Source organism: Mesoplodon densirostris, chromosome 3, assembly GCF_025265405.1.
Source record: "Mesoplodon densirostris isolate mMesDen1 chromosome 3, mMesDen1 primary haplotype, whole genome shotgun sequence".
Taxonomy (NCBI): Eukaryota; Metazoa; Chordata; class Mammalia; order Artiodactyla; family Ziphiidae; genus Mesoplodon; species Mesoplodon densirostris.
The window spans coordinates 77,862,017-77,881,706 of record NC_082663.1 but is presented as its reverse complement, the minus strand read 5'-3'; the positions used below and the strand labels follow the sequence as shown (position 1 = coordinate 77,881,706).

Genomic DNA, 19,690 nt, shown 5'->3' with positions numbered 1-19,690 from the left:
ATAATCACAAGTTCCTTAAAAATTGAAATGTACAAAAATAAAAAATCTAGAGTGATAATAACTATAGATTTCTTAGCAGTAATGGTCAAGTAACTGTCCAAATGTGGATGTAGCACTACAGCCAAGTGTGAGATGACGAAACCAGCCTCCAAGAATCTTCCACCTTAAAATTAGATAAACGAAGTAGAAAACGATGTATTTGGGCGCACGTTAATTTGTCTCAAGTAATTCAAAGAATAAAGGGAAGAAAAAAGACGCATACTTCAAAGAAGTACTTTTTTCCATAGGCCAATATTCATTTGTAAATTAATCCTACTTACATCATTAGACTTGCATTTTTCCTTGTGAGAATATATAGTCCAATCCAAAAGCATATTTACTGGTTTGGTTAAAAGCCCAGAGGTCTCGCTTCCTGACCAAAAGATTTCAAGAAGAACTGCCTTTCCTGTTATTTTCAGACTCTGAGAATCTGACCACTCATACAACCTAATAAAAATATGAATGAAAAGTATATCTTTATGCCAATTTGACTACTACAGTTATTAGGCATAATATCTGCTAATTTGAACATTATGGTTATTAGGCATAATATTTTGTCATAAAACAAAAAAATTCTAGCAATTTCTGAATACAGAAAAGTCTATTAATATATAAAGATTATAATATCTAGTTATAATAAAGGACAAAATTTTTTAAATGGCTTCATTTCAACATAATCATCAACAAGTACACACTAATGCAACTGCAGGTTTTAGAACATATGGAGAACTTAGATATTATAGATTCAGTATTAAAACCTGGTATAGCTTTTTACTTAAGCAATTACTAAAGAATACAAAAATATACAAATTCTGAAAAATAAAAACAGTCTTAACTATCCAAATGTGTAAGTTAGTGAAAAATAAAAATGTGAAGTAAGGAAACATGAAAAAAGCATACAAACCTTTACAGCTACTGAAGGACTGAATCTAGACATATGTTTTTAAAATAAATCTATATACTTGAAACTAGAAAACAAGGTTTTAGAAATATGTAGATAAATAATTAGAAAAATGGTACATAAGACAATATATAGAAAAAATGTTTTTTGGTGATTAGAACTTACTTTTGACTCAGATGTCGGACTTCACTTTCAACTAAATTAAAGAAAAATTTGAGCAGTGTCAGGTGGAGCACCTTAGAGCCAATAATATTTTCTGAAATTTGATGACAGAAACTTTCACTGAAAAGGCAAGACCTGGAAAACATGAACCCAACATCTATATAACATGCAACAACTCATTGAGTAATTTGTGAGCAAAGTATTTCTTTTTCAGAAAATCATTGGAATTTTAATAAAGCTTGCTCCAACAAAATATAAAGCAACTTCAACAAAATTTTATTAATAATATATTTTCTTCCTTTAAAAATTAAACCCTGTCAAATACCCCATGATAGTTAATTTTCTAATAATAGAGATCTAATTTCTCTATTTTTCAATGACTGTTAATGTTTAACAACCATCTGGTACTCTCCCCTTGTATTCTTTATTTCACTGAAAAAGAAAAAAAACTATGAATTTCATTAAACCATTTTGATTCAGATGACCAGTTACACTTTCAATTTATAATACTCTCTATAATCCTCCTCTTACTCAAAATTATTTCCTTTTTCATTATTTAGTAAAATGAAGGTCATTTAGAGCTATTTTTTTTTTTAGAGTTTTAAAAATTCAGGATTTATTTTCTTTCCATCTTCTGCAGCAGTCCTATCCAACAGAACTTTCCATGATGATGGATATGTTCTACTGAACACCTGAAATGTGGCTTGTGCAAAACTGAGGTGTTGAATTTTTAATTATTTAATCTTAATTAAATTTAAATAAAGTCACATGTGGCTAGTGGCTATGGGGTTGGACAGCACAGTTCTACAGTATTTTTTAAAAGAGAACATAAAATTACTCAGAACTCCAGGACTAAGAGAGATAGTCCAGGCAACATTTATTACAATTTTCTTCCAGCTTCATTATCAATTATACCAACAATGTACTTATAATTCTGTACCTCTGTCTCCATCTTCCCCAACTATTTTGAATACCACACTCTCAGATTAGGAGGGCCTTTAACAGCTATTAAATGTAACAATCCATTTAATACTCAAATCTGTTTTAAAAGATCCTCCTTGACCATATAGTTATTCAGTCTATCTGAAAACTGCCAGAGACGGATACCATAGTATCTTTTTTCTTTTTCTAAAAACACACATTATGAAATAATTTCAAAAATACACTCAGGGACTTCACTGGTGGCACAGTGGTTAAGAATCCGCCTGCTGATGCAGGGGACATGGGTTTGAGCCCTGGTCCGGGAAGATTCCACATACCGCAGAGCAACTAAGCCCGTGTGCCACAACTACTGAGCCAGCGCTCTAGAGCCCAAGAGCCAGAACTGCTGAGCTCATGTGCTACAACTCCTGAAGCCCGCGTGCCTAGAGCCTGTGCTCTGCAACAAGAGAAGCCCCTGCTTGCCGCAACAAGAGAAGACCCACTGCAGCCAAAAATAAATAAATAAATAAATTTATAAAAACAAAAATACAGGGCTTCCCTGGTGGCGCAGCGGTTGAGGGTCTGCCTGCCATTGTAGGGGACATGGGTTTGTGCCCCGGTCCGGGAGGATCCCACATGCCGTGGAGTGGTTGGGCCCGTGAGCCATGGCCACTGAGCCTGCGCGTCCGGAGCCTGTGCTCCACAACGGGAGAGGCCACAACAGTGAGGTGCTCACGTACCGCAAAAAAAACCCCAAAAAAACAAAAACAAAACGAAACAAAAAACCCCAAAAATACACTCAGAAGTAGACGAGTATCACCCAGCTCATCTGTATTCCTACCACTTTCCTGGGAACCTTCCCCGAGAATCCCAACAGACCCAATTATTTTGTAATTAAACCTGGGTATCTGTTTATTAAAAAGTCTACTTTTAAGCTGCCTGAATTCCATTTCCTGTAGCACCAATTAATTCATCCAAACATTTATAAAGCACTTGTTATGTTCCAGACATTATAAGCACTGAGGAGGGAGATGTTTAACACTGAGCATCTACTCTTCTGAAAGTCAGAGGCTGCACACACTGTTGGTGGAAATGTAAACTGGGGTAGCCACTATGGAAAACAGTATGGAGATCCCTCAAAAAATTAAGAGCAGGACTACCATAAGATCCAGCTATCCCACTTCTGGGCATTTATCCAAGAATATGAGAACACTAATTTGAAAAGATATACATACTCTTCTGTTTATTGCAGCATTATTTACACTAGCCAAAATATGGAAACAATCTTAAGTGCCCATCAACAACTGAATAAATCACAATGTGATACATACATACACACACACAACACACACACAAAGGAATACTATTCAGACATAAAAAAGAAAAAAATCTTGCCATTTGTGACAACATGGATAGATCTTGAGAGTATTACGTTAAGTGAAACAAGTCAGACTGAGAAAGACATATACCCTATGATTTCACTCTTATGTGGGATATAAAAAACAAACAAACAAATGACCAAAATAACTGAGCAAACCAGACCCAACCAAAACAAACATAGATATGAATAGAGTAGTGGTTACCAGAGGGGAAGGGGTAGGGGGGTTGGTGGAGAGAAGGGGATCAACTGTATGGTGACAAATGGAAACTCAATTTTTGCTGGTGAGCACACTGTAGGTATACAGAAATAGAAATAGAATGTTGTACACATGCAGCAAATATAATGTTACAAACCAATGTTACCACAATAAATTAAAAAAAAGTCAGAGGCTGATATAAGTGAAAAACTTAACTCAAAGGAAAGGGCAAGAGATAGGAAGCAGCATTTGACTTGCATTTTAAAGGATAATTAGGAGAGGCCAGGTACTTATAGAGTGGCAAGAATGGAGGTTTATATAAACAGATAAAACATAAGAGCAAAGAGATATGAAATGAAAATAGTTCAGTCATTGGGCACGCCTGGGAAAATGATGAAGAATGGAGACATACATAGGGCTAAATCATGAAGGGTCTTATATGTTTTGCTAAGGAATTTAAAATGTTTTCTACAGGTGATATGTGTGTTGAAGGACTTTTATCTGGGAAATGAAAAGACCACTTTGGAAAGAGCATACTGGTGTACTTTGGAAGATAAAGGGAAAAAGTAGGATCAAGATCAATAAAGTGGATATTGCAACAGTTTACATAAGAAGCAATGAAGGCTTTTTAAATAAAGGTGATGACAGCGAAGGAAGAAATAGATTTGTAAATTAGGAAGAATGGCAAATATGTAAACCATATATCCTCACATCCTACACCTATGCTGGGACAGTACTGTGTTAGAATTGTGTTTACACCTTCAAAAGTGTGGGAACTGTTATTTTATCTTTTTACCCCTGAAACACAGCACAATGCCTGGCTCCCAGTAACTATGCAATAACATTTTTTTGAAAGAATAAATAAATGCACGCTAGCTAGCTGATTAGCTTCCTTCAAATATAACACAACCAAGATGGTAGGTAAATCCCTATGATTTCAAAGAGGTAACCAAAGATCTAGCTTTTGCCTGGCTAGTCAAGTATCCTTTCTCTTACTACTATGCACTCCCCTAAAACTGAACATTTGGATAAAAATAAAGTACTTCCCAGACAAAGGAAGGCTATCAGATACAGAGAGCTATCAGAGAAGACATAGAAAAATGATTACTTCTGTTTGAGAGAAAGAAGCAGAAATAGGAGGGATTTCTGAAGAGATTAACATATGGAAGACAAAAGAAGGATCTAGGCAGATGACAGCATATGCAGAGGCATGAAAGAAATGACATATTTAGGAAACATTAAGTTCAGTTTCAAAATTCAAATTTCTAGCTGAAAAAATATAACAGAAACACTAAAACAGATATTGTATACAGTTACAAATGTTTATACTGTTGTGACCAAAATTTGATGATATTCATAACCAATAAATTCATTTTCTTAACTTTTAAAATATGCAAACTTATTTTGTTAAAAATAAAATAAAAACAAATAATGATTTGGCATTCCTGTAAGTCCATTTCATGTATTTATTAAACATTTTTTTTTAAATAAAATGATTGACAAACATGACCAATTTAGACTTGGCCTTTGCAATAAATACAACACACAAGAATTTTTTTTCTAAAAAGAAATGTACTTCTCTTATCAGTATCTAACAAATACATAGCAGAACACTGACTATATGAAATTTAACATCTTCACATGTGAAATTCCTTACCTGATAAGCACTTCTATTAGAGACCATGCCCCTTTCATACAAGTTGGACACTGAAACAACTCTAAGTAATATCTTGACATGGCTGGGGACTTCCAAGGAGGGTGAAGGTGAAGAAGAGCTGACAATATATGAAAGTATCGACCAGAAAACGTATCTATGTTATCCTATTATTTAAAAATAAACAAACAAATAAAACACAATAGCTAAAAGTACAGTTTTACCAGCTAATTTAGTTTAAAACTATAATAACCCAGACCTAACTTTCTTGGCAAAAATACGTTTGGACAAAGGAGAACAGATGGAAGCATGATGTTTAGCTAATTAAATACTGCAACTGAGAGAGATGCACACTCTAAATATGTATCTACATATTAGATAATCCTAGCTATTGGGACTAATCTGTATCAAATGTCCATTTTACTTCTCATGATTATAGTGTGATTAAAAGAGTTCCCAAATGTGACCTGAAATGAACTGAAGAAACTTTACATGGAACATTCTGACTTATCACCAACATTAGTCTGACATAGCTTAAACCTGTTGTTTCTTCAAATTGTCACCTTGATGAAGAATATGACTAGAAATCTACCTTTGAAAAGCTGTTCCTATTGGTTTTCCCAATAGGAACAAGGAGTAAGTTCAATGTCTACATATACTATGAATAAAAATCATTACCAATGTACCAAATGAGTGATTTACTAAATGACATTCTAGATCCTTATAATTTGATTTTTACGTTAGATACTTTACTGCCACAGAAAAAAATTCTGAGAAACTATTCAGTTAAAACACTCAGAGTAATACCTAGTATAGAGTTTAAAAACAGAAAAGGAATGGTAATAAGTAGGTACTGCATTTATTATTAAAATGAGGAAAAGAAATAATGAAGAGAGAAAATAAACTATAAACTTACAGAAACTGAGAAAGTGTTCATAGTTCAACATTTTTTGAAAGACTATAAAACCCGTAAGACTGCTCTCTCTTACCTGTAGAATGTTCTCCAGAAGAGCGTGAAGAAGGCAAACAGGAGGGATATAATGTGATTGCAAAGAGGAAAGTTCCTCAATTGCTTCTTTAAAAAACTGTCCTTCTATGAGGCTTTCAATTAAATTTAATACACCTCTGGGAAATTCAGCATTTTTAACCTAAGAAAGGAAAGATTCTATGACTCAAAGAAAAGAAGGGGAAAATTCTGAGATGAAATTTTGAATTAGCAAGGAGCCTGAATTTCCTCATCTGTAAAATGAACAATCCCTACCCTCACTACTTCACTAGATTGTTACGTGGTTCCAAAAGAATGATTTGTATGAATGTGTTTTACAACAATAAAATTGCACTGCAAAACATATACATTATTGTTTTATTTATTATTCTCTGTCACCTTGAATAGTAAGTGGAAACACTACCTCTAAAGGAAAACTTTAAAAGGTATTTGCAAAGTCTGGCTGATAATGAGACTTCAGTTGGAGGTACCACACATAGTTTTAATTTAGATGCAAAATTATTTTTTGGTGTTCTTTTAAACTTATAAGCAAACTATGCCTATTAAGATATACTACATATATTAAGATATCATCAAGCAGAATCAATATTTGCAAAGTGACAACTGCTATAGTATCATAAAATTACTCTGAAGATGCACATTAATATAACTCTAAGAGTTCCACAAAATATAGTCCCCTTGGTCAAAATATTTCTTACAATAAAAGTGACTCCTTTGACCTAGTTGAGAATCAAGAATACTCTGAAAGACTCATGGACTAGAACAATAAATTTTAAAGGAACGAATAATGATATAAAGAAAATAATACACCCATAAATATTACACTGAAAATTTAATCTAGAAGTAGTAATTATGAAACCTATGAAATGTATGAATAGGGATTCATAACTCACCTGTGCTGAGCACAAGGTAAGTTTTTAATTCTTCTTATCAATTTTTATTACTGTATAGAATTTTTTTGGAGCTTTGATAGAATACTATTTTTCTTTTTCACTTCTGATTAGAGAAACTACATTTCAAATTTGATAAGAAGCTTTGTCTTGCTGACAACACATACCTTTATATCAAAACAACTAATAATAAAACATAAAGCTTCTTTTTGCCCCCATTAGCACCCTACTCCAAATTTCTTACCTCAACATTGTATACTGGTTGTTTATCTATTCTAATGCAGCTGTATCTTATAGCCTACAAAACAGAAACCATTAATTAAAATTAAACAGTTTTAGGTCAAAAAATACAGTTCAGTTTACAAAGCATAAAACCATGGCCAAACTTACAAAACAGATTCAGGAAGACATTAATAGATATAATTCATCTGATTCTCATGTTTAACTAGGGACCTCCATCATTTTAGGGTAATGGCACTCTCATGAGTATGAACAGTCTCTATTTTCCCCTTCTAAATTAATATAATGTAAAAGGTAAAGTCATATTTACTTTGAAGACCTGAAGAGGTCCATTGTCCTTAGTATTTTAATGATTAGAAATATAAATGAAGAGAGCATTTATAAAATGCTCCTATGGACTTTTGTATAAAACTCCACAGGAGAAAAAATGTAGTCACGTTTTGTATATAATCACATGTAAAATCTTCCTCTATTGTAAAATACCTGTAAGTTTGTATTTGTTTAAAAGATTATACTGGAAAAATATTTGCAAACATAATAAGAGATAATATCCTGATTATATAAAGAGTTCTAGAAATGGTGGTATAAAACAACCTACTGAAAAAATAGAGAAAAGAGTACCAACAAGCAGTTGGCAGAGGAAGAAATACACAAATGGCAAGTGAAGGCATAAAATATGCTCAAACTTGCTACTAACAGAAGAAATACAAATTAAAACAATGATAGAGGCTTGGCTTCCACTTAGGATATAGAAAGCTGAAAAGAGAGGCCTTCCCATATTATGAACAAAAAAAAAATGGAAAATCTATGAAATGATAACTTCACCTGAACCCTTACGACAGCAGAGGTCTTAGTGCAACAAACTAAACAGAGATATGAAGAAAGACAGGAGCCTCCAAGGACCATGGGACATGAGCACCGATTTATCTGAGAGAGTTTAGCAGGAAGAGGAGGACTCCACTACAGTGGGTACGATTTCAGCTTAAATTTTTCACCACTTACTAAAGGCCATGTGTGGGCCAGCATGAGAAAGCAGAACCCCTGGGAATCAACAAAATGCAGGGAGTTTGCACTCAATGGCATGATCTTCTCTACGGACCTCACTGGGTGCTCGTGCAAACGAAAAGAGACAGGGTGGGAGACCAAAGAAAGTCTCCCTAGTTGTGGAGGCTGAGACTTGAACAGCGGCTGCTGTGGGAAGGGCAGCAACTGTGGTTACCCTCAGGGCACACGTGCAAACCCATAACCTGCTGGATAAGGAAATAGGAAAAAAATCCTTTACCCCCAGAGAGGGGCAGGAAGAGATGGTGATCCCGGATCATCCCCTATTACTTGGGGCAGGACAAGAACACTGAAAAAGCCTTTCCCCAAAACCCAGGGAGCCTCAAAGCCTTTCTCAGACTGAGGTTGAATGAGGACAACAGAAACGGGGATCCTCTAGCCCTCATTCTCCAATAGCAGGTTAACAAGCAACAAGTTACAGCAGTTTGTAAAGCACATAACTTATCCGTGATATCACTGAGGTATAAGTGGCAGAGAATTCAGCAATTTACTAAATGTCCACAGACAATAATTACTATTACCAAAAATTAATGAAGAAAATTATTTTCAGACATATTAAACATAATAATAAAATGACTCATTATTATTATTATTACTATTATTATACATTGGTTACACTACAGAATAAGAGAAAACTATACAAAATTTTTAGTACGTCAAGTTCTACCTGAGCTCTGTATATGTGTTTCCTTAAGGCATTTTTTATGTCAGCAATATCCACATCTGTCCTGATATCCGTGGTTTTTGATTCTTTGGCATGATCAGCAAAAACAGAATTCTTCATTTCTTTCTGTATACACAAAAAAGTACTTTAGACAATGTATTAAAGAGTGTCAACACAAGTGCTAAGTATCACAATGGACAACACAAGAACACATTAATGCAGTTTTAACCACAGCAAAGATCCTTACAATTATATTACATAAAGATTACAGAATGAAATTAAAAAAATTAAAAACCAAATGTTTTAATTGCAAAGTTTTACCTGATATTTACATGTGCACTTTCTTAAGTATTTTTTATTTTAACCTGGTTCCAAACCTTTCCTGGAAACTCTCTCTCTCCTTTTTTTTTTTTTTTTTTCATTGCCATGTTCCCACAAAACATGATTATTTACCTTTATCATTCTTCTGAAGATCCTTCTGAATACATATAAACACGCTGTCTATACTGTAAAATAAAGTTATACTCTAGAAAAATTAACTCAAGAAGGATCCTGTTTAAAAGACAAGCTATCTTATTAATAATGGTCTATACTACACCAGGGAAGAGCAAGATAAAAAACTAAAATTTAGATTATTTAGATTAGAATGTATTAGCCAAACTACATACACATGTATTTTTCATTTTAAGAATTTTAATCTCTTTTGTCAGAACCTTTCGTTTCTTTTTTGTTTTAGTCAGGCAAAATAAAATATATTTGAATATCCTGATTATTAACTCAAATTCTTTCTGTACACATGTAAAAATATTTTCATTGTGAACCAAAGCTAATTATAACATTAATTATGAATATTACACCAGATCAAATCAAGAAGATTCATTTCATAAGATGTACAGGTTATATTTACCACAGCAAGCAATCACAAAAATCAGATTATATGTGTAGGTGATATTAGGGAAGAGCCAAAAGAAATTAAAACTGTTTTTTGTTTTTTTTCAGCTTAGCTTACAAAGTTTTACCTGATCTCTATAAACGTGCTTTCTTAAGGTACTTTTGTCATGTTCATTGTCCTTCCTGGAATCTCTTTCTTTCTCTTTTTTGCGTTTTTTACTCAAAGTATAATTCCTTTGAATATCTTCATCCTTTTTCTTAATTTCCTTCTAAACATATTTAGACCACAATTAAACAAATCTAAACATGAATGATGTATGTTACAAAATCCACATAAATTCAAGACGAGTCTGACTTATAACACATTAAAAAAAAAGTTATATACAATACGACATCTCATTCACTGTTGGAGTGGGTATACATTAGTAAAATATTTTGGAAAAGAGTTGCTCATTATCTAGTAGACTTGAACATGCACAGTCCTTATAACCCAGAATTCTCTTAGGGATATATCCTAAGCTAGAGGAACTCTTGAACATGTGCACCAAAAGTAATGTAAGAAAAGGTTCATACTATTCATGGCAGAAATGCTCACTGTTATGAAAACCAATCAATCCATCAAAAACAAACCAGTAAAAAGAAACCAAAATATTTATCAATAGTAAAATGGAAAAAAGGTATAACTGTGAAACAATGAAACATGTACACCCGCAAAAAAGCAAGTCACAGAAGATTATAAATACCACAAACTAGAAAAGTTCATTAACAGGCAAAACTAAACAATGTATTGGTAGGGATACATATGTAGGTGGTAAAACTATAATGAAAAACAAGAAAATATTAAAACAAATTCCAAAACAGAGGTTACCTGTCTTGGGTAAGAGGAAGAAAAAGGGATGCAGTTTGGAAATGACACAGCAGAATCTTAAAAAGCTAGGAATGCTCTGTTTCTTAACCTAGCAGGTAGGTACATAGCACTCATTTTTGTACTCTTTCAAAACTTATACACACAGCAGCCTCAGAAGCAGCGGATTAAAGCTCCACAATCAATTTCATATAACCTGCATCTGTGGAATACATGAATAGACAACGAATCATCCCAAATTGAGGAGCCGTGTGGATGAAAGGTTCTTGGTGCTGCAGTCAGGAGTCAGTGGTGTGCCTCTGAGGTGGGACAGCCAACTTCAGGACACTGGTCCACAAGAGACCTCCCAGCTCCACATAATATCAAATGGCGAAAAACTTCGAGAGATCTCCATCTCAACACCAGCACCCAGCTTCACTCGACGACCAGCAAGCTACAGTACTGGACACCCTATGCCAAACAACTAGCAAGACAGGAACACAACGCCACCCATTAGCAGAGAGGCTGCCTAAAATCATAAAAAGTACACAGACACCCCAAAACACACCACCAGACGTGGACCTGCCCATCAGAAAGACAAGATCCAGCCTCATCCACCAGAACACTGGCACTAATCCCCTCCACCAGGAAGCCTACACAACCCACTGAACCAACCTTAGCCACTGAGGACAGACACCAAAAACAATGGTAACTACGAACCTTCAGCCTGCAAAAAGGAGACCCCAAAGACAGTAAGATAAGCAAAATGAGAAGACAGAAAAACACACAGCAGGAGAAGGAGCAAGATAAAAACGCACCAGACCTCACAAATGAAGAGGAAATAGGCAGTCTACCTGAAAAAGAATTCAGAATAATGATAGTAAAGATGATCTAAAATCTTGGAAATAGAATAGACAAAATGCAAGTAACAGTTAACAAGGACCCAGAAGAACTAAACATGAAACAAGCAATGATTAGAAACACAATAAATGAAATTAAAAATACTCTAGATAGGATCAATAGCAGAATAACTGAGGCAGAACGGATAAGTGACCTGGAAGATAAAGTAGTAGAAATAACTACTGCAGAGCAGAAGAAAGAAAAAGGAATGAAAAGAACTGAGGACAGTCTCAGAGACCTCTGGGACAACATTAAACGCACCAACATTCGAATTATAGGGGTTCCAGAAGAAGAGAAAAAGAAAGGGACTGAGAAAATATTTGAAGAGATTATAGTTGAAAACTTCCCTAATATGGGAAAGGAAATAGTTAATCAAGTGCAGGAGGCACAGAGAGTCCCATACAGGATAAATTCAAGGAGAAATATGCCAAGAATCATATTAATCAAACTGTCAAAAATTAAATACAAAGAATACATATTAAAAGCAGCAAGGGAAAAATAACACACAAGGGAATCCCTATAAGGTTAACAGCTGATCTCTCAGCAGAAACTCTGCAAGCCAGAAGGGACTGGCAGGACATATTTAAAGTGATGAAGGAGAAAAACCTGCAACCAAGATTACTCTACCCAGCAAGGATCTCATTCAGATTTGATGGAGAAATTAAAACGTTTACAGACAAGCAAAAGCTGAGAGAGTTCAGCACCACCAAACCAGCTTTACAACAAAGGCTAAAGGAACTTCTCTAGGCAAGAAACACAACAGAAGGAAAAGACCTACAATAACGAACCCAAAACAATTAAGAAAATGGGAATAGGAACATACATATCGATAATTACCGTAAATGTAAATGGACTAAATGCTCCCACCAAAAGACACAGATTGGCTGAATGGACACAAAAACAAGACCCATATAAATGCTGTCTACAAGAGACCCACTTCAGACCTAGAGACACATACAGACTGAAAGTAAGGGGATAGAAAAAGATATTCCATGCAAATGGAAATCAAAAGAAAGCTGGAGTAGCAATTCTCATATCAGACAAAATAGACTTTAAAATACAGACTACTAGAAGACACAAAGAAGGACACTAAATAATGATCAAGGGATCGATCCAAGAAGAAGATATAACAATTGTAAATATTTATGCACCCAACATAGGAGCACCTCAATACATAAGGCAAATACTAACAGCCATAAAAGGGGAAATCAACAGTAACACTCTCATAGTAGGGGACTTTAACACCCCACTTTCACCAATGGACAGATCATCCAAAATGAAAATAAATAAGGAAACACAAGCTTTAAATGATACATTAAACAAGATGGACTTAATTGATATTTATAGGACATTCCATCCAAAAACAACAGAATACACATTTTTCTCAAGTGCTCATGGAACATTCTCCAGGATAGATCATATCTTGCGTCACAAATCAAGCCTTGGTAAATTAAAAAAAATTGATATTGTATCAAGTATCTTTTCCGACCACAACGCTATGAGACTAGATATCAATTACAGGAAAAGAGCTGTAAAAAATACAAACACATGGAGGCTAAACAATACACTACTTAATAACGAAGTGATCACTGAAGAAATCAAAGAGGAAATAAAAAAATACCTAGAAACAAATGACAATGGAGACACGTCAACCCAAAACCTTTGGGATGCAGCAAAAGCAGTTCTAAGAGGGAAGTGTATAGCAATACAATCCCATCTTAAGAAACAGGAAACATCTCGAAAAAACAACCTAACCTTGCACCTAAAGCAACTAGAGAAAGAAGAACAAAAACACCCCAAGGTTAGCAGAAGGAAAGAAATCATAAAAATCAGATCAGAAATAAATGAAAAAGAAATGAAGGGAACGATAGCAAAGATCAATAAAACTAAAAGCTGGTTCTTTGAGAAGATAAAATTGATAAACCAATAGCCAGACTCATCAAGAAAAAAGGGAGAAGACTCAAATCAATAGAATTAGAAATGAAAAAGGAGAAGTAACAACTGACTGCAGAAATACAAAAGATCATGAGAGATTACTACAAGCAACTCTATGCCAATAAAATGGACAACCTGGAAGAAACGGACAAATTCTTAGAAATGCACAACCTGCCAAGACTGAATCAGGAAGAAATAGAAAATATGAAAAGACCAATCACAAGCACTGAAATTGAAACTGTGATTAAAAATCTTCCAACAAACAAAAACCCAGGACCAGATGGCTTCACAGGCGAATTCTATCAAACATTTAGAGAAGAGCTAACACCTATCCCTCTCAAACTCTTCCAAAATATAGCAGAGGGAGGAACACTCCCAAACTCATTCTACGAGGCCACCATCACCCTGATACCAAAACCAGACAAGGATGTCACAAAGAAAGAAAACTACAGGCCAATATCACTGATGAACATAGACGCAAAAATCCTCAACAAAATACTAGCAAACAGAATCCAACAGCACATTAAATGGATCATACACCATGATCAAGTGGGGTTTATTCCAGGAATGCAAGGATTCTTCAATATATGCAAATCAATCAACGTGATACACCATATTAACAAATTGAAGGACAAAAACCATATGATCATCTCAATAGATGCAGAGAAAGCTTGTGACAAAATTCAACACCCATTTATGATAAAAACCCTGCAAAAAGTAGGCATAGAGGGAACTTTCCTCAACATAATAAAGGCCATATATGACAAACCCACAGCCAACATCGTCCTCAATGGTGAAACACTGAAACCATTTCCACTAAGATCAGGACCAAGACAAGGTTGCCCACTCTCACCACTCTTATTCAACATAGTTTTGGAAGTTTTAGCCACAGCAATCAGAGAAGAAAAGGAAATAAAAGGAATCCAAATTGCAAAAGAAGAAGTAAAGCTGTCACTGTTTGCAGATGACATGATACTATACATACAGAATCCTAAAGATGCTACCAGAAAACTACTAGAGCTAATCAATGAATTTGGTAAAGTAGCAGGATACAAAATTAATACACAAATATCTCTGGCATTCCTATATACTAATGATGAAAAATCTGAAAGTGAAATCAAGAAAATACTCCCATTTACCACTGCAACAAAAAGAATAAAATATCTAGGAATAAACCTACCTAAGGAGACAAAAGACCTGTATGCAGAAAATTATAAGACACTGATGAAAGAAATTAAAGAGGATACAAATAGATGGAGAGATATACCATGTTCTTGGATTGGAAAAATCAACATTGTGAAAATGACTCTACTACCCAAAGCATCTACAGATTCAATGCAATCCCTATCAAACTACCACCGGCATTTTTCACAGAACTTGAACAAAAAATTTCACAATTTGTATGGAAACACAAAAGACCCCGAACAGCCAAAGCAATCTTCAGAACGAAACAGGGAGCTGGAGGAATCAGGCTCCCTGACTTCAGACTATACTACAAAGCTACAGTAATCAAGACAGTATGGTACTGGCACAAAAACAGAAAGAGAGATCAATGGAATAGGATACAAAGCCCACAGATAAACCCACGCACATATGGTCACCTTATCTTTGACAAAGGAGGCAGGAATGTACAGTGGAGAAAGGATAGCCTTTTCAACAAGTGGTGCTGGGAAAACTGGACAGGTACATGTAAAAGTATGAGATTAGATCACTCCCTAACACCATACACAAAAATAAACTCAAAATGGATTAAAGACCTAAATGTAAGACCAGACACTATAAAACTCTTAGAGGAAAACATAGGCAGAACACTCTATGGTATAAATCACAGCAAGATCCTTTTTGACCCACCTCCTAGAGAAATGGAAATAAAGACAAAAATAAACACATGGGACCTAATGAAAGTCAAAAGCTTTTGCACAGCAAAGGAAACCATAAACAAGACCAAAAGACAACCCTCAGAATGGGAGAAAATATTTTCAAATGAAGCAACTCACAAAGGATTAATCTCCAAAATTTATAAGCAGCTCATGCAGCTCAATAAGAAGAAAATGAACAGCCCAATCCAAAACAGGGCAGAAGACCTAAATAGACATTTCTCCACAGAAGATATACAGACTGCCAACAAATACATGAAAGGATGCTCAACATCTTTACTCATTAGAGAAATGCAAATCAAAACTACAATGAGATATCATCTCACACCAGTCAGAATGGCCATCATCAAAAAATCTAGAAACAATAAATGCTGGAGAGGGTGTGGAAAAAAGGGAATACTCTTGCACTGCTGGTGGGAATGTGAATTGGTACAGCCACTATGGAGAACGGTATGGAGGTTCCTTAAAAAACTACAAATAGAACTACCATATGACCCAGCAATCCCACTACTGGGCATATACCCTGACAAAACCATAATTCAAAAAGAGTCATGTACCAAAATGTTCATAGCAGTCCTATTTACAATAGCCCAGAGATGGAAACAGCCTAGGTGTCCATCATCTGATGAATGGATAAAGAAGATGTGGCACATATATACAATGGAATATTACTCAGCCATAAAAAGAAATGATATTGAGCTATTTGTAATGAGGTGGATAGACCTAGTCTGTCATACAGAGTGAAGTAAGTCAGAAAGAGAAAGACAAATACCATATGCTAACACATATATATGGAATTTAAGAAGAAAAAAAATGTCATGAAGAACCTAGGGGTAAGACAGGAATAAAGACACAGACCTACTAGAGAATGGACTTGAGGATATGGGGAGGGGAAATGGTAAGCTGTGACAAAGCGAGAGAGTGGCATGGACATATATACACTACCAAATGTAAGGTAGATAGCTAGTGGGAAGCAGCCGCATAGCACAGGGAGATCAGCTCGGTGCTTTGTGACCACCTGGAGGGGTGAGATAGGGAGGGTGGGAGGGAGATGCAAGAGGGAGGGGATATGGGAACATATGCATAACTGATTCATTTTGTTATAAAGCAGAAACTAATACACCATTGTTAAGCAATTATACTCCAATAAAGATGTAAAAAAAAAACCCCAAAAACAAAAAAACTTATACACAAATGCTTTATAAAACATATAATGTATACATAATTCAGAAGAAACAACTTCATAACTGGCATTATTAGAAAAGAGTGTAAAATATAAATAAATTACTTTTAATTTGGAAAGTCTTACCCGATTTCCATATGTATACTTTCCTAAGGCTTTTCTCATTTCAACAAATTTCAAATCTTTACTAGAATCTCTGTATTCTTCTTTTCTGTGATGTTCAGTTAAAATAGAACTAATATTAACATCTTCATCATGAGTTTTCACTTCTTTCTGCATGTTTATAAAAATACTTTAGTTAGACTATAGATTAGCCATAGCCTCAGCACAACCAATGCAAGTCACAACAAAAAAAACTCAGGAATGTAGGTTTTATGAAACATACATGAGATTAAATATAGTAAAGAGCATTATGAATTATATTACATTTTAGTTATACTAAGATGAAACAGAAAAATAAATATTTTTAGTTCTTAAAGTTTATACTGTGTTTACAAACACATTTAATTTAGGTATTTTGTTAACTTACTCTTTCTTGGAATCTCTACCTTTCAAAAAATTTGTCATATGATTAGTCAAAACAGATTTGGTTATCTTCATTATTTTCTTTTATTTTTCCAAATGTTTGTGAAAACAATTTAGGCTCTACATCAAATAGAGTCTTGCCATTATTAGGCATAGCAAATGAAACATCTCAGAAAATCTTTGTATAGGAAATAGGTATAATAACATTAAAACAGATAAGAAGTATTACAAACCATATTGTTTATTCTTTACACTAAGAAATTTAAAATAGAAATTGTGACCTGAATTTGATATACATTCTCCTGAGTTCTAAAAGGAACTCAAGATTTTTACAGATGTATTTCTTACTTTTTAAAAAAATTTAGATATAGTTGATGTACAATATTATATGTTACAGGTATACAATGTAATGATTCACAATATTTAAAGGTTATACTCAACTTATGTTTATTATAAAATACTGGCTATATTTCCTGTGTTGTACAATATATCCTTGTAGCTTATTTATTTTATGCCTAATAGTTTATACCTCTTAGTCCCCTACCCCTACCCCTATATTGCCCCCTCCCAGCTATTCCCTCTCCCCACTGGTAACCACTAGTTTGTTCTCCATATCTGTGATTCCATTTTAATTTTATAATATTCAGTAGTTTGTTTTATTTTTTAGATTCCACATATAAATTATATCATACAGTATTTATCTTTCTGTTTGACTTACTCCATTTAGTATAATACCTCCAAGTCCACCTATGTTGTTGAAAATGGCAAAATTTCATTTCTTATGGCTGAGTAGTATTCCACTATATGTCTATACAGATATACAGATATCCCATCTTCTTTTTCCATTCATTTTTTGATGGACACTTAGGTTGCTTCCATATCATGGCAATTGTAAACAATGCTGCTATAAACATTGGTATGCTTGGATATTTTGAAACTAGTGTTTTCCTTTTTTTCTGATATGTACCCGGGAATGAAATTTCTGGGTCATGTGGTAGTTCTATTTTTAGTTTTGTTTTTTAGAAACTGCCATACCATTTTCCACAGTGGGTGCACCAATTTATATTCCCATCAACAGTGTATGAGGGTTCCATCTTCTCTACATCCTCACCAATATTTGTTATTTGTGGTTTTCTTCATGATAGCCATTCTAATAGATGTGAAGTGATATCACATTGTGGATTTAATTTGCATTTCTCTGATGATTAATGATGCTGAGCAGCTTTTCATACACCTGCTGGCCATCTGTATGCCTTCTTTAGAAAAATGTCTTTTCAGGTCTTCTGCCCATTTTTTTAATTAGGTTGTTTTTTTGGTGTTGAGATGTATGACCTGTTTATATATTTTGGCTATTAACCCCCTATTGGTCATATCATTAGCAAATATTTTCTCTCATTCAGTAGGCTTTCTTTTTATTTTGTCGATGGTTTACTTTGCTTTGTGAAAGCTTTTAAGTCTAATCAGGTATCATTTATTTATTTTTGCTTTTATTTCCTGTGCTTTAGGTTACAGATTCAAAAAAAATACTGTGACAATTTATGTCAAAGAATGTTATACCTATATTCTCTTCTGGGAGTTTTACGGTTTCAGGGTTTACATTTAAGTTTTTTATGTATTTTGAGTTTATTTTTGGACATAATGTGAGGAAATGTTCTAATCTCATTGTTTTATATTTAACCGTCCAGTCTTTCCAGCATCACTTGTTGAAGAGACTGTCTTTTCACCATTCCATATTCTTGTCTCCTTTGTTGTAGATTCATTGAGCATAACTGTGTGGACTTACTTCTGGGCTCTCTACCCTGTTCCAATCATCTATGTGTGCATTTTTATGCCAGGACCATACTGTTTTGATTACTGTAGCTTTGTAGTATAGTTGGATGTAGTATCGTCCGAAGTCAGGGAACATGATTCCTTTGGCTCTGTTCTTCTTTCTCAAGAGTGTTTTGGCTATTCGGGCTCTTTTGTGTTTCCATTCAAATTTCAAAATTATTTGTTCTATTTCTGTGAAAAATGCCCTTGGTATTTTGATAGGGATGGCACTGAATCTGTAGATTGCCTTGGTTAGTATGGTCATTTTTAACAATATTAATTCTTCCAATCCATGAACATGGGATATCTTCCCATTTGTTTGTGTTGGCTTCAACTTCTTTCAACAGTGTCTTACAGTTTTCTGAGCATTGGTTTTTTTACCTCCTTAGGTAGGTTTACTTCCAGGTATTTTATTCTTTTTGATGCAAAGGTAAATGGGATTGTTTCCTTAATTTCTCTGATAGTTTGTTGTTAGTGCATAGACATGCAGATTTCTGTATATTAATTTTGTATTCTGCAACTTTACAGAATTCATTACTGAGCTCTAGCAGTTTGCTGATGGCATCTTTAGGATATTCTATGTATAGTATCATGTCATCTGCAAACAGTG

At 34.4% G+C, this 19,690-nt stretch overlaps 1 protein-coding gene across 1 annotated transcript in view; it reads right to left on the bottom strand.

The window, feature by feature from the left end:
• Positions 1-19,690, bottom strand: part of SLF1 (SMC5-SMC6 complex localization factor 1) — a 66,144-nt gene that overhangs the window by 21,887 nt on the left and 24,567 nt on the right. Inside the window, exons 7-14 of the mRNA XM_060091813.1 lie at positions 16,873-17,019; positions 10,136-10,276; positions 9,120-9,242; positions 7,395-7,448; positions 6,244-6,402; positions 5,258-5,421; positions 1,106-1,237; positions 321-486 (exon numbers count right to left, since the gene is read on the bottom strand). Coding sequence (XP_059947796.1) covers positions 321-486; positions 1,106-1,237; positions 5,258-5,421; positions 6,244-6,402; positions 7,395-7,448; positions 9,120-9,242; positions 10,136-10,276; positions 16,873-17,019 — 1,086 coding nt within the window. The remainder of the gene's footprint in view (positions 1-320; positions 487-1,105; positions 1,238-5,257; positions 5,422-6,243; positions 6,403-7,394; positions 7,449-9,119; positions 9,243-10,135; positions 10,277-16,872; positions 17,020-19,690) is intronic.